This window comes from Gopherus flavomarginatus, chromosome 1, assembly GCF_025201925.1.
Source record: "Gopherus flavomarginatus isolate rGopFla2 chromosome 1, rGopFla2.mat.asm, whole genome shotgun sequence".
In the NCBI taxonomy this organism is placed as follows: domain Eukaryota; kingdom Metazoa; phylum Chordata; order Testudines; family Testudinidae; genus Gopherus; species Gopherus flavomarginatus.
In genome coordinates, this window is record NC_066617.1 from 30,224,432 (window position 1) to 30,238,179 (window position 13,748).

At 37.6% G+C, this 13,748-nt stretch overlaps 1 protein-coding gene across 3 annotated transcripts in view; it reads left to right on the forward strand.

Annotated features, from left to right (window-relative positions):
- The window catches only part of PRKAR2B (protein kinase cAMP-dependent type II regulatory subunit beta), a 191,287-nt gene extending 177,626 nt beyond the window's left edge, over positions 1-13,661 (forward strand). For all 3 annotated transcript variants that reach the window (XM_050926035.1, XM_050926036.1, XM_050926037.1), the window contains exons 6-11: positions 2,614-2,767; positions 5,827-5,928; positions 6,800-6,874; positions 8,094-8,159; positions 8,351-8,489; positions 12,255-13,661. In XM_050926035.1, the coding sequence (XP_050781992.1) occupies positions 2,614-2,767; positions 5,827-5,928; positions 6,800-6,874; positions 8,094-8,159; positions 8,351-8,489; positions 12,255-12,388 (670 nt within the window). In that variant the 3' untranslated portion in view covers positions 12,389-13,661. The remainder of the gene's footprint in view (positions 1-2,613; positions 2,768-5,826; positions 5,929-6,799; positions 6,875-8,093; positions 8,160-8,350; positions 8,490-12,254) is intronic.
- Positions 13,662-13,748: the final 87 nt, after the last annotated feature.

The window sequence follows — 13,748 nt, forward strand, 5'->3', positions numbered from 1 at the left end:
TTGAAATCTTATTACATTCTCAATGCTGTTGGTAAAGGTTCTTGTTCATGAGAAGAAAACTTAAATTTTCAAAGACTTGCACAAATTTTAACTACACTTCCCATATGGGTCTAATTCTTCATAGTCAGATTAATAGGTAAAATGATAGATATAATTGCTGAAACAGTGATTTGGGAGCACCCTTTGTGTTGCTGCTGCTGCTGTTGACCTTTGGTTAAATTCTTACGAAGTCATCAATATAGGTCAATGCACTAAACTAATGGTTCTCAAACTTTTTTTTTCGTGGACCACTTGAAAATTTCTGTGGGTCTCGGTGAACCATTTAATGATCTTTCCAAATGTTATTTGTACCATTAGCTAACTATGGTAAAGTGCTTTGGATAAAAGTGCTATATAAAAAAAACCTAATAAGAATTACATTATTTTGTTCTACAAATAAAAGCACACAAATCATATTTTAATATCAGTAGTCTTACCTTTCTAATGCGATGGATGTACCCTCTCTCCCCCGTCGCAGCAGCACCCGAGATGGGTCTGGGAAGGAGGGAGATCTCTCCCTCTCTCCCCCACTGCAGCAGACCTGAACTGGGTCTGGGAAGGAGGGGGGTCTCTCCCTCTCTCCCCTGCCGCAGCAGCCCCCGAGCCAGGGCTAGGAAGGAGGGGGGTCTTTCCCCTACTACAGCAGCCACAGAGCTGAGGCTGGGAAGGAGGGGCATCTCTCCCAGGCAGCCACAGCTCTGGCACTGGGGAAAATCAGCTCTTTCTCTGGCCGCCGCAGCCCTGCACATCCCAAATTCGCCCCACCCTCTCTTCTCACTCCACTGCCCTCTCCCACCTACTCCTATTCCCCTCCAAGGCCACCACCTCACCTTACATGTGCGACTTCTCCAGGGTCCAGGCACCTAATTAGTAGGGCCATGCCTGTGCAGCTCCACTAATTAGGTGGGTGGCCCTTCATTCTGTTATGTGCGGCCGCCCAGGCATGCAGCTTAGAAGGAATGATCTGCGGACCACCTGAATGGAGCTCGTGGACCACTGATGGTCCACGGACCACAGTTTGAGAACTTCTGCACTAAACTTTTTCTACCTTCTGTCTTCAATTTCAGGTAGGATACAATGATATAGCCAGGGCTATTAATACTGGCTTCTATAGAGAATCCGCAATGTACTCTGTATATCTCTGAGGAGACTGTGACACAGAGTTTGGATTCTTCATTGGAAGATCCAAGTTTCTCCCATTTTTCTGGGATTATGGTTTAGCCACTTCCTCTTCAGAAGGCTGCAGGGACTCCATTCAGTTCTTCCAGATACATAGCTGTCACATCTAGGTGACTCTGGGTACGTCTACACTACAGGATAAATTTGAATTAGCTTAAACCGATTTTATAAAACAGATATTATAAAGTCGATTGTGCGCGTCCATACTAGGCACATTAGTTTGGTGGTGTGTGTCCGTGGTCTGAGGCTAGCGTCGATTTCTGGAGCGGTGCACTGTGGGTAGCTACTGTAAAATAATGAGGCCAATAACGTCGATTTGCGTCCACACTAACCCTAAATCGATATAGTAATATCGATTTTAGCGTTACTCCTCTCGTTTTGTAGGAGTACAGAAATTGATTTAAAGAGCCCTTTAAATCGATATAAAGAGCAGTGTAGTGTGGATGGGTGCAGCGTTAAATCGATTTAATGCTGTTAAAATCGGTTTAACAGTGTAGTATGGACCAGGCCTCTGACCATCTGTCTTCAGAGTCCTTGACCATGAAGGGAAAGGAATTGTAGAGAGAGATGCATTCCATTCCAGCTACTTCCAGAAGGGAAGGCTATAAATATTTGGCACTAAACAAGCTAATGACACAGCATCAGAGTTAGTGGCTGTCATATTTTACTTCTTTCTCAGAGCAACAACTATCGAGAAATACTTTTGTGGGTTTGCTTTGATGTTTAAAGTTAAAACTTTATATTAGATGAGTATACAATATTTTTATTTTGTATTTATTACTCTTTATATAAGGACTCACGGTATGTTTTGCCACCATTCTCACTAATGCAACTGTACATTGCAATATACCAATTACTGTTTTAAAAAAGCATTTTACATGCGAAAGAACTTTTACATTTTAAATTAATTTAATAACAGAAGCATAGTTTTCAGAAACCATTTCTTTGTGACAACTTTGTACATTACACAGTTTCATGGTTAAAGAGAAATTGTTAAATAATTTAGGCTCTAAATTTGTTCATTTTTTTTAATAATTGCCATTTTGATTTTATTTATATTTTATTCATAATTGTAATTCTGATTTTTTTTAAATTTTTCAAGTGCAAACTTACCATGTTCTCACAAAGAAGTAGCAACTGTCCCCCTTAAAATAGCCCCCGTTTCTAGGGCACACATAAATAAGTGAGATGACCCTGCAAGCTACTCAGTATCATTTAACTGAACAAAATTTATATTTCCAGAGCAGTACCATCAGTGTAATGCGTGGTGCATAATCAGCTTGGTAAACTAAACAAACAAGGTAGTAAACTAAACTAGCTAACTGCTCAGTAAGGAACATAGGGGAGTGGAAACGGTGGATGTTTACTCACTGTTTTTGTGTATTTTGTTAACAGAGGAACATATGACATTTATGTAAAATGTGACGGTGTTGGGAGATGTGTTGGTACCTATGATAACCGTGGAAGTTTTGGTGAGTTGGCCTTAATGTACAATACACCCAGAGCAGCTACCATAATTGCTACATCTCCTGGTGCTGTATGGGGTTTGGTAAGTGAAATGTATGTTTGAATGTATTTTTCATTAAAACATATTTGTCTTTATATAAAATAATTTTAAATTGTATAGCTGTATCTACAGCTATTTGAAATTGGAAGAATGTCTTATAATTGGAAGTGTATCATTAGGATAGAAGCCTTTTAAAACTTGCAGAAAAATCCTGGACAAATACTGTCTTTTCTCAGACCCTGAACATACGCTTCAAGTAAACTTGAATATTAGAATGGGAATTTGATATAAGTACCACAACAAAAGTAATTTTGGAAAATACTTCAATAACTTTAAGAGCTTAGTTATCATGTTTCCAACTGTAAGAGACATGGCAATTATTTTGCCAAATAGTAAATATTTTCTTAGATCTCAAAAAACATGAATGCATTTGGCAACAGTATAAAAAATCCACATGGTGCTATTTGTTAAGCTTACTATATCTGGAATCTGCGCAATGGGTACTTTGAGAAAGCGGTTTGACTTCAAGGCTTATATGTTGGTCTGGTAACTGATTCCAACGTGCCAATTCAGAGCAGTGCTTGGTGTAGGGGAGCATAGGTGGCTTTCTGCCACCTTGATCCCTTAGACTGCTGAGCTTTCTACATAACTTGGAGCAGCCTGAATGATGCTCTAAATTGCAATGGATTGTAATGGCCACCCAGAGCCTTTGTACTAGTGGGATTACAGTGCATTCCAGCCACATCCCCTTGAGCTGGGTGGTGTGAGAACAAGAGAGAATGACACACAGTTGGGTACCCCATGTTTCTGCTTAAAGGATTGTCCCACGCCAGGGAATTCCCTTTGCCCACATAGGGCAGTTTTATGGCCCTTGTGCTGCTGAAGTGGTGCCAAGGATCTGCTCCCATGTGTTTGGTTTAGCTAACATGAAGCTCATTACTTGGAATAAATGTGCTGAGAACTGTGGGAAGAAATGATTTAACTGCAACATTTCTTATAATTTTTTAATCATCTGAAATTATATATTTTGTTTTCCTGGAGTCATTTGCTCCAAACTTGTCATTCAAAGCTAATATATGTTGGTAATAAACAGTCTGCAACTGAGCCTGAAAGATGAGGCAGCATGGGTGGGATCCATGAAGGGACTTGGGCGTTGCAGTGTGGAACATCATGGTGCCTTATTTTTGGGTGCCTAGACAATTACAGGAACCACACTGTGATCCACAAGCGAACTTCAGTGCAAGGCTCCCTGTACAATGAAAGGGGAGGGATAGTCCCCTTAGAATGTGATCCATAAAAGCAAGCACGTTATGTGAGAAACAGCCTAAGCTAGCCAGAGGGAGATGCCGATGAGAGGGGTGTGGACTAAGCCCCACCCCTCTCTCAGAGGTAGGCACCTAAGTCCAGACTTTAGGGGTATGCCTATCTTTGGTTAGTGATCCAGGACCGGGAATCCCTCTCTTGGAGTCAGGCAGCTTAGGTGCCTCCTGCAGGAATGAGTTAGGTGCCTGCCTTGCTCCACACAAAATGGGGATGGTGCCTAACTTGTAGCCCAGTGGTTAGCACACTCACTAGGGCTGAGATGTGGGGAGACCCAGGTTCAATTCTCCCCTCTCTGCCAGAGGGGAGAAAAAATTTGAGCAGAGGTTTCTCACCTCTTAGGAGAGTGCTCTAACCACTGAGCTGTGGGATATTCTGATGTGGCTCTCTCTTGTTGAAGCTGTTCCATTGTGGATAAATAATGAAAGAGTTTTTGGAGTAGAGGGACTGAACCCTGGGTCTCCCACCTCCCAGGTGAGTGCTTGAACCACTGAATTAAAAGTTATAAGGTGGGCACCATCATCTCCACATCCTCCTCCTCTGGTAGCTGGATTTTGAATGGGATCTGATCCAGTTGGTGAGCATGGCTACTGGATCAGGACCCACGTGCAACTTAGGATGAACACCTATCTTCTCCTGGTTTGGGGGGCGGGGTTAGGTGGGGTTAGGCATCTGGATATACATTCCCAGAGGCAGAAACAGAGGCACCAAGGGAACTTTTACTCTGAAAAATAGACACCGAGTTTAGGCACCTAGAGAATTTCGTGGATTGCAGCGGATCCAGAACTGGGACTTCAGCACCTCAGTCTGGAGCTTAGGTACTTAAGTATCTTTGTGAGTTTGGGTCTATGTGTCTGGTTCCTAAACCTGTATTAGGTGGAATGTTGGTTCAAAAAAGGAAGGTAAACAGCCAATCTGCCTCAAAAATAGAAAATCATAGAAATCTGAATAGGAGTCAAAAATTGAACCTTTTTATGGTCTGAAAGACTAACTAATTCTCTGTAATTAGTTAAGAAGGCTGGCTTGGGATGCCCTAACATTTAGTTGGATTACACAGACATTATTCATCCTTCTGAATTTTAACTAAAACAAGATATTAAAGGGACACTTAAAATCATCTTAAAAGTCACATTTCTATCTGAAAGTGTTGTAATTGCTATTGTTACAAGTAACAATATAAGATTACTAGAGCTGAAACTGATTGTGGGGTGGGGAGGAGAAATCACTTTTCAGTTTCTCATTTGTTGATTCATCAGCAGTTCGTGTAGAGTCAGTTTCAGTTTTGTTGATGTCCAGTTGTATTTCCTATCTCATGCATCTTGTCTGGGGGCAGTTTGTGTATGCTCTCCCTGGGCCAGTAACTGCTGCTGCACAGCTGAATCTGAAACTCAATAGGCAGCAGCTGTGCACAGAAGTAGGCAGGTAAGGAGGAGTGGGCACCACGATGTTTGTTGTTGCTCTTGGGCCTGCGCAAAAAACCCTTGCAAACATCACCAAGGAAAATGAATTTTTAAAAGAGGTATACAAAGATGGGCAAGAGATTTGACTTCAAAGATCTCTTATCAGAAAAATCAGTTATTTGAAATGATATAATTTAAAATATCAAATTTATTATGCCGCTTTTAATAGAAGGCCTCACTGAAGTACTTAAAAACACATAAAATTGCTCTCTAGTGGCTGATTATAATCATTATAAATTTTACCTATGTCTTTTATGCATTTTCCGTTCTGTGCTAACATTTTCCTTTAATATACTTTTTTTCTTCTCTTTGTGTTTGCAGGACAGAGTAACATTCCGGAGAATCATTGTAAAAAACAATGCCAAAAAGAGAAGAATGTATGAAAATTTTATTCAGTCATTGCCATTCCTTACATCTTTAGAAGTAAGCTTTCAATTGCATTATTTTAGTAGCTGTGGCATGGGGATTTATCTTGGAATAAAAATTTCCTCTAGATTAAAAATTTGCACATCTTTATTTTTGGAGAAGGGACTTCTGAGGAAAAGTGTTGAAATTTCCAATTTGATTCCCCCCCATTGACTATTTTAGTTTCTTCATAAAGCTTGATCCTATAATTTGATCCACACAGCAGTCCCCTAATCAGGATCTGCCTGGAACAGGAGTCTGCTTGTGCAAACCACCTTGTAGGATAGAGACCATAATACTGCAAAAGATTAGAATATTTTTGTGCTTTCCAGCCTTTCATTTCTTAAACTGAATTCTTGCTGGATATTAATAATGTGAATTAGTGCTTTGGGCATGTTGAAAAAAGTGAATACTTTAATTTAAAAGATATATTTTTCTGCACACACATGCACTTTCTCCAGTAAGTATTTTGGAAAACTTAGAGCATGTAGATTTACAATACAAAAATAGAAAATTAACACGTACACCTCTACCTCGATATAACATGAATTCGGCTATAACGTAGTAAAGCAGTGCTCCGGGGGGGCGGGGGCAGGGTGGCGCACTCTGGCGGATCAAAGCAAGTTCGATATAATGCGGTTTAACCTATAAAGCAGTAAGATTTTTTGGCTCCCGAGGACAGCGTTATATCAGGTAGAGGTATATGTTGGTAAACCATTCCCTGGAAAATTGTTAAACAGAGGTCTCTTATCCCTTTATTGTCAATACAGATGGCTAGGGACATATTATACTGTATATAGCTCCATAAAAATAGGTATTAAGGATTAGCAAAACATATGGTTAATATTTTTAGCAAAACATTTTAAATATTCTCATTCTTTTTATAAAGCTATCTGAACGCTTGAAAGTGGTGGATGTAATAGGCACCAAAATATACAAAGATGGAGAACAAATCATTACTCAGGTATGGTAGTGTCTAGTTGATTTAGTTTTTGCGTCTATAAGTGAAACTACTGTATTATCTATGATGAATCCATTCTTTTAAACTAAGTGAGTCTCAGTATAGTGCACATAAAGGGAATAAACTGATCTGAAAAAAATGGTGTACTTCAAAGAAATATGTTGTTATGATGATATAAATTCCAAATAACAATTTAAAGCAAAAAAAAAAAAAAAGTTTAGTACAAATACTTGGCAGGCTATTTCAATTAATTTTCCAGTGGCTTTTTTACCCTTTTATATTTCCATATTGCGCATATCTGCGGTTAGTAGCGTGTCTCTATGATGACAAAATGTAATTAATTATTTCTGGGATTTGGAATGTTTTGTTAGCTTTTACAAAGCTGTAAATGGTAAATGCCTGTTGTGGAATATTTAGCCAGCGTCTGATTGGGGGTTTTCTTTCCACTTTAACAGCTACTTTATTTCATCTGCTGTATTTTAAGAAACATGTTTTGTTGGTCTGAACAGAACAAAGTAAACTATGCAAATACTATAGAAGAAGAAGGCTTGTACTAGGAGGTGCTGAAAATGGATCTTATCATTGAGTGTCTGTTTCTGTTCCGAAAAAAGAACAATGTGAAGATAATTCCATCAGGGTTTGCAGGCAACTCGGACTCTATATTGCCTTTGGACTTCCTTTAGATTTTGGCTTTAACCTCTCTTATGCTTATTGATGCCTGATCATCCATGATCGGGAATAATTTTTGGGATTTTATGAGTTCAAAATCCTATAGAACAGAAGAAGGTGGCAACTGGATTTCAGGCTGATTATTTCTGTCCACCAACCCAATTCTGCTCTTGCCTACTGATACATAGGGGAGCAGCTTGTTTGTTTTGGGGAATAGGGATAAGTATCCTCCAAGTTATCCAATATCTTCTTTTGCCTCTCTTGGTGCTTCATATTGTGTTTTGTCCATGGCTTAGAACTGAGGTCTACATGGAGCCAACGGTGTCATTTTCTTTCAGGAGAGCTAGTTGCTCATCTAATCTGTGTATGGACATTTTAATCCTTCTGTGCCATGAATGTGGATTTCTAAGTAGAATGTATTAAAGCATTTTGCATTAGGTACCAAAGGATTAGCTGTTAGCCTCTGGCTACATATATTTTAATGTATTACTGTTACTACAGAACTAAAAAGCAATATTCATGTTTTCATTACTTGCTTTTTTATTTTTAATAGGGAGACATGGCTGATTGTTTTTTCATTGTAGAATCTGGAGAAGTGAGAATTACTATGAAAAGGAAGGTAAAAACTCTAACATGAATTTAATTTTTCAAAATCTTGAAGTCATTAATATATTCTAAATGTTAAACAGCAGATGTTTCTAGTTATCTCACTGCAGTTTTCTTTATTCTTTAGACATGTTTAAATTCCATTTGGAGTAAAACTGTACATTCAGCAAGTGTCTCTTATTCTTATCTTATCTGACTTTTCAGAATAAACAGGATGTAGAAGAGAATGGAGCGGTTGAAATAGCCCGGTACTCTAGAGGACAATATTTTGGAGAACTTGCTCTTGTAACTAACAAACCTCGAGCAGCTTCAGCATTTGCTCTTGGCACTGTCAAGTGTTTAGGTACTGATTGAGTGATATTTTTGCTTGCTGTGATTAATAAAAAAGAATCTTTTTACTTATCAAAGACTGCATTTATAATGTACTACTGTATGTTCCTTCATACCATAAAATCAGATTTCAGTCACCCAGTAGCATTGCTTTAAAACCATTGGACTGTTAGACTGTACTGTACCTGTTATAGTATATTCCTACGTACACTAGAAAAATTACTTGTAATTGACAATTGTGTCAACCATGGACCTCCAATGTCTTCCCTCTTTAGATGGAATTGAAAATAGTTTCTAACTAGCGCAGACCTGGTCATAGTACTTTTAATCTACATAACACTTAACAGACAAATAAAAAATTGTCCTTGCCCAGTGGTCAACCAACACCTAAGAAACAACTGCTTAATATAACCAACCTTCCATGCTACCTTATTTAATCTAACTTCCCATTTCTGAGTAAGTTAGCAAGTAGTTAGCAAAGTCTCTGGCTTTACCAGCCCATGTCACTCTGTCAGGTTTCAGGCTGAGGCACAGAGCAGAGATAATAGTGATTGTGTTAATAGAGAATGTCATCTTGTTGTGGACATGATGTAGAAATACGTATGTTTTCTTCTGGATCTTTGTGGCATTTAAAACAAATACTACTCCTTCTCCTTTGAGAGACCGCAGTGGTGAACTGGAAAGATGGCTTCAATCCTTCACCTGGGACTAGCTGCACAAGTTCATGATGGACAGCTGTTCCTCCACCTCCAGAGCCATCATCTGTACAATTCCTCAAGGGTTAGTCTTCCCTTCTCTTACACAGGAGTGGACCAAGACTGTGTAACTCAGTACTAGAAGTGATAAATGACTACGAATGTCACTGCATTCAGAACTAAATGCAAAACTTATTACTTTAACTTAACTTCCTTCAATAATTTTGTAATTTAAAAAAACCCCTGAACCTACATTCAAAACAAAACAATTAACTCATCCCAACTGAGTTGACATGGTTTATGGTTTATTTAGATGTTACTTAATGCACTCCTTAATGCTGAAATATAGGATTCTTTTGTATGGTTTAAGGTTTAACTTCTCAGTCACATCATTATATAACCCTTCCATTTTATTAATCTAACTATTAGGAAAATTGTAAGATACAAAAGCAAATTTTGTATTCTTAAATGACAGACATCAGACTAGCAAACAAAATGTTCTCTGTTTATTCACAAAGCTACTGGGTTTTTAAAAATAAGTCTCCCCAGCCAAACAAAGATAAACAAGCAGAAAAAAGAAGACCAAAGAAGAGGAAGATGAGGTGGTGATAAGAAAAAAGATCTGTTATGGTCCAGTGTGGGCAAGTTGTTGGGTCACTGGCACCTTTGAGAAAGCAGCGACCTTGTTCCACTGGAGGCTGGTTCAGGAAGGAAATTTTCTTCTTTCTTTTGATGACAAGAACCAGTTAAGATGACATCAGATGAGTAAGCACAGACCAAATTCATTGCTGGCTAGAGCTCACAGATAAAACTAAGAAACCACTATGATTACTGTTCAATGCTATTAGACTCATAACTTTGAGCAGACGTTAAGAAAAACAAAGGAAAAGAATAAATTAGACATCAAGATACCATCCCCAAGTTCAACGGAAGCCATTATAGAATCATAGTGGTAGAAGGAACCACAAGGCTCATCTAGTCTAACCCCGAGGTTCCTTTTAGAACCTCTTATAACTATAGTCTGTTAGAAAAGTACAGTGTGCTGTAGCCCTTCCCAGAGTTACCCAGTAGGTTTTGTATTCCACAGAATCTTAACCTGGAAAATGTTTTCAAAACAAAGTTCCCAACAACCACTGAATTCTTCTTGACAAACCTTATTTAAGCAATCTTAGATATTTCACAAAGTTGTAGGTTATCATACTATGGTGATAGGCACAGTATAAATACCTAGATAAATCGATACCCTGAAGAGTTACTACCTAATCTTGAGGATAGTTTTCAAACCTTTTATTTGCATTATATCCTACCCAGACTGCGGACAAACCTCTGCTAGCGGAACCATTAAAAAATATTTTAAAAATGGATAGCATACTCTTCTTGTGTAGTGTTGGATGGGTTTGGGTGTGACATCCATACACTGTTAGGCCTTGTCTACACACAGTTTGTGCACCGATTAACTGATTTAGACACCAAATTAGCTTAATCAATGCAACACCGCTAGCACAGACATTCTTAAATTGGTGTAAGACTATCTTAAATCAGCTTAATTTAATTCAAAACTGATATGAGTGTCCACACACAATTGCATTGGTTTAACTAAGTATGTTTAAAATCACACTTCTAGTTAAACTGGTGCATCTTTGTGTATAGGCCAGGTGTTAGAATCATTCAAATGAAATGTGCAGAGTGTGTTGCCTAAGTAACAGCCATGTTTATTTTAGTGCCACAAAGTGAATTTTACTATTTAAAATATTGAGTCATGATTATGCAGTAGATACAGTTTAGACTGTAAATTCATATGGGCATGGACATTTTATTTTATCTGTCTGTAAGGCTCTATGCACATTTATGGTGCTTTATGAATAACAAAGATAACAATTAAAAAATTAACACTTAAAATCTGTGCATGATATCAAGCTGTAAATGGTGAGATTCTCAGTTTTAGCAGAGTTATATCTGAAGTAAAAACATTCAGGTATGTGTTAGCAGGAGCATGGCTCCAGCAACTTTTTGAATAGAGAAAGGAAGTAAAGAGAATGAGACAACAGGAAAGCAGTTTTGGTGGAAAGTATGTATAGATTACTGGCAATTCCAGGATAGGAAAAAAGTGTGTGTGTGTGTGTGTGTGTGTGTGTGTGTGTGTGTGTGTGTGTGTGTGTGTGTGTGTGTGTGTGTGTGTGTGTGTGTGTGTGCAACAGAATTGTTCATTTTGATATTTTCATCTAAATGTGTATTTTCCCATAAGAACTGCCACTTTTTCCTACAAGTTTATATAGTACAAATTATGGCATGAACATGCATGTATTTTCGACTTATGTCTTAATTTGTACTATATAAACTTGTAGGAAAAATTGTGTGTGTGACTGAAAAAAAATCAGTTTTCCTGCATATGAACTTTTTATTGACTTACTAAATTTTTCAGTGCTAACGTAATAGATACAAAGTTAGTTCTAGACTTTTTAAAATGTAAAGTTTCCTGAAGTAAAAAACATAAATTATTGACTACAGTATTCTTAGTTCTCCTGATTAACACTCCCAGTGAACCAATATGGATAACTATACTTTTAAATTGTCATCCAAAGCATGGGGGGGAGGGGTATCTCAGTGGTTTGAGCATTGGCCTGCTAAACCCAGGATTGTGAGTTCAGTCCTTGAGGGGGCCACTTAGGGATCCAGGGCAAAAATCAGTATTTGGTCCTGCTAGCAAAGGCCAGGGGGCTGGACTCAATGACCTCTCAAGGGCCCTTCCAGTTCTAAGAAATAGATATATCTCCAATTATTATTAAAGCCCAGATCCTGCAAAGACTTATGCATTGATATCAGTAGGACTATTCCTATTAATAAAGTTAAGCACAGGCATAAATGCTTGCAGGATTGGGGTCAAGGTATTTATTTAGGTCTGAATCATATGGGAAAAGTTATCTCCAGCTCTACTGACATAGCCTGGTCCTCACTGATGCCTTTCCCATTATAATTTAAAATTCTACACAATGAATGTCATAAACTCTGAAATTCATTTCTGCAGCTGATGGCCACATTACATTCTCTCTCTCTCTCTCTTCCCCCACCCCTTTTTATCTTAGTTATGGATGTACAGGCATTTGAAAGGCTTTTGGGACCTTGTATGGAAATTATGAAAAGAAACATTGCAAACTATGAGGAGCAGCTAGTTGCTCTGTTTGGAACAAACATGGACATTGCTGATCCCAGTGCATGAAATAAAGTTTGGAACAACAAGATCTGTTACGAGAAAATAGCACAGTAGTGGTTAGTCCACTGAGAACGTCTATCTTCCTGTAGATGCCAAGCATTTTCTGTGATTTTAGGGTTTGGGGTTTTTTTGTTTGTTGAGGTTTTTTTGTTTTTGCTTTTTTACATATTACAATGGATGTATCAGTAAACTAAATAGGGATTTAATAGACTTTGGTCCTGATTTTCAGAAGAGCTTAGCACCAGCAGTTCCAGTTAAAGTCAAGGGTAGCTGTACATGCATAGCACCTTTTGAAAATCAGTTCTTTGTATACAGCATTTCATAAAGAATAGATTTCAAGAAAACACTATGCTGATGAATTTGTTCAACCAGCTTCTATTCTATAAAATGGTTAAGATTTTCTGGAAAGACTGTTAGCTTGAATGTGATATGTTTAAAGTATTAATGCACAGACTGTTCATTAGTATTGATAATACAGAAGGTATGCTGTAGGTATCCATTTCTGCCTATTACAATTGTCATAATTTTATGTTGCAATTATTATAGCTGTATAAAAAAGAAATAACTCAAAAATTCCTGATAACAATAAGGCACAACAATACATTTTGTGTAAAGTTCATTACCCAAGTCTTATTTTAACATTTGTGATTTGGTATTAAAGTCCTCTTTGCTTAATATGTCACATTTCAGCAAGCCCATGTGGAAAATATTGTAATATCTTATGCAATTTAGGGGATTTTTATATTTTTGCAATAAACTGCATTTTTATTTGTTACATATAAGTGGTATATTCCTCTGTTGAGAAAGCTGGCAAATTAATCTTGATGCAAGCATGTTTTTTAAAAAATGGCAAAAGTATTTTATGTAGACAATTGTCACATTCTATCTAATCATGCATAACCTACATCATTTTCCTTCTAATTTCTTTCTTGTTTAAAAATTTATGCATTTTGTCTTTCCCATATTTATTTGATATCTACACTAGGGTTAAATTTTTGTTCTTAGAAATCACTTATTTTTCTCTGTACGTTTCAAGTCAAATGTTCTCTGTATCTCTTTCTCTTAGTAGAGTCTGACTTTAGTAGTTGAATCTGGTCTGTAATATATGAAGTGTTGAAAGCCATACTAAAATTTTTGGTCCCCGAAATCCTTACCAGCAAGTCTGAGAAAGAATATGAATCTAAAAGATCAATAATATGAAAGGCTGTTTTATACATGTTTGGAGAGCATGTTATTAAAGCTGACAGATTCTGCTTTGGTCTTCAGAGACCAAAGGCCCCTAAGATATCATAAAAGACTGTCATTACATCAGTCGAAGGATGGGGTAAAGTTTTGCTCTGTGACGAAGGAGAAAGTATTATCTTAC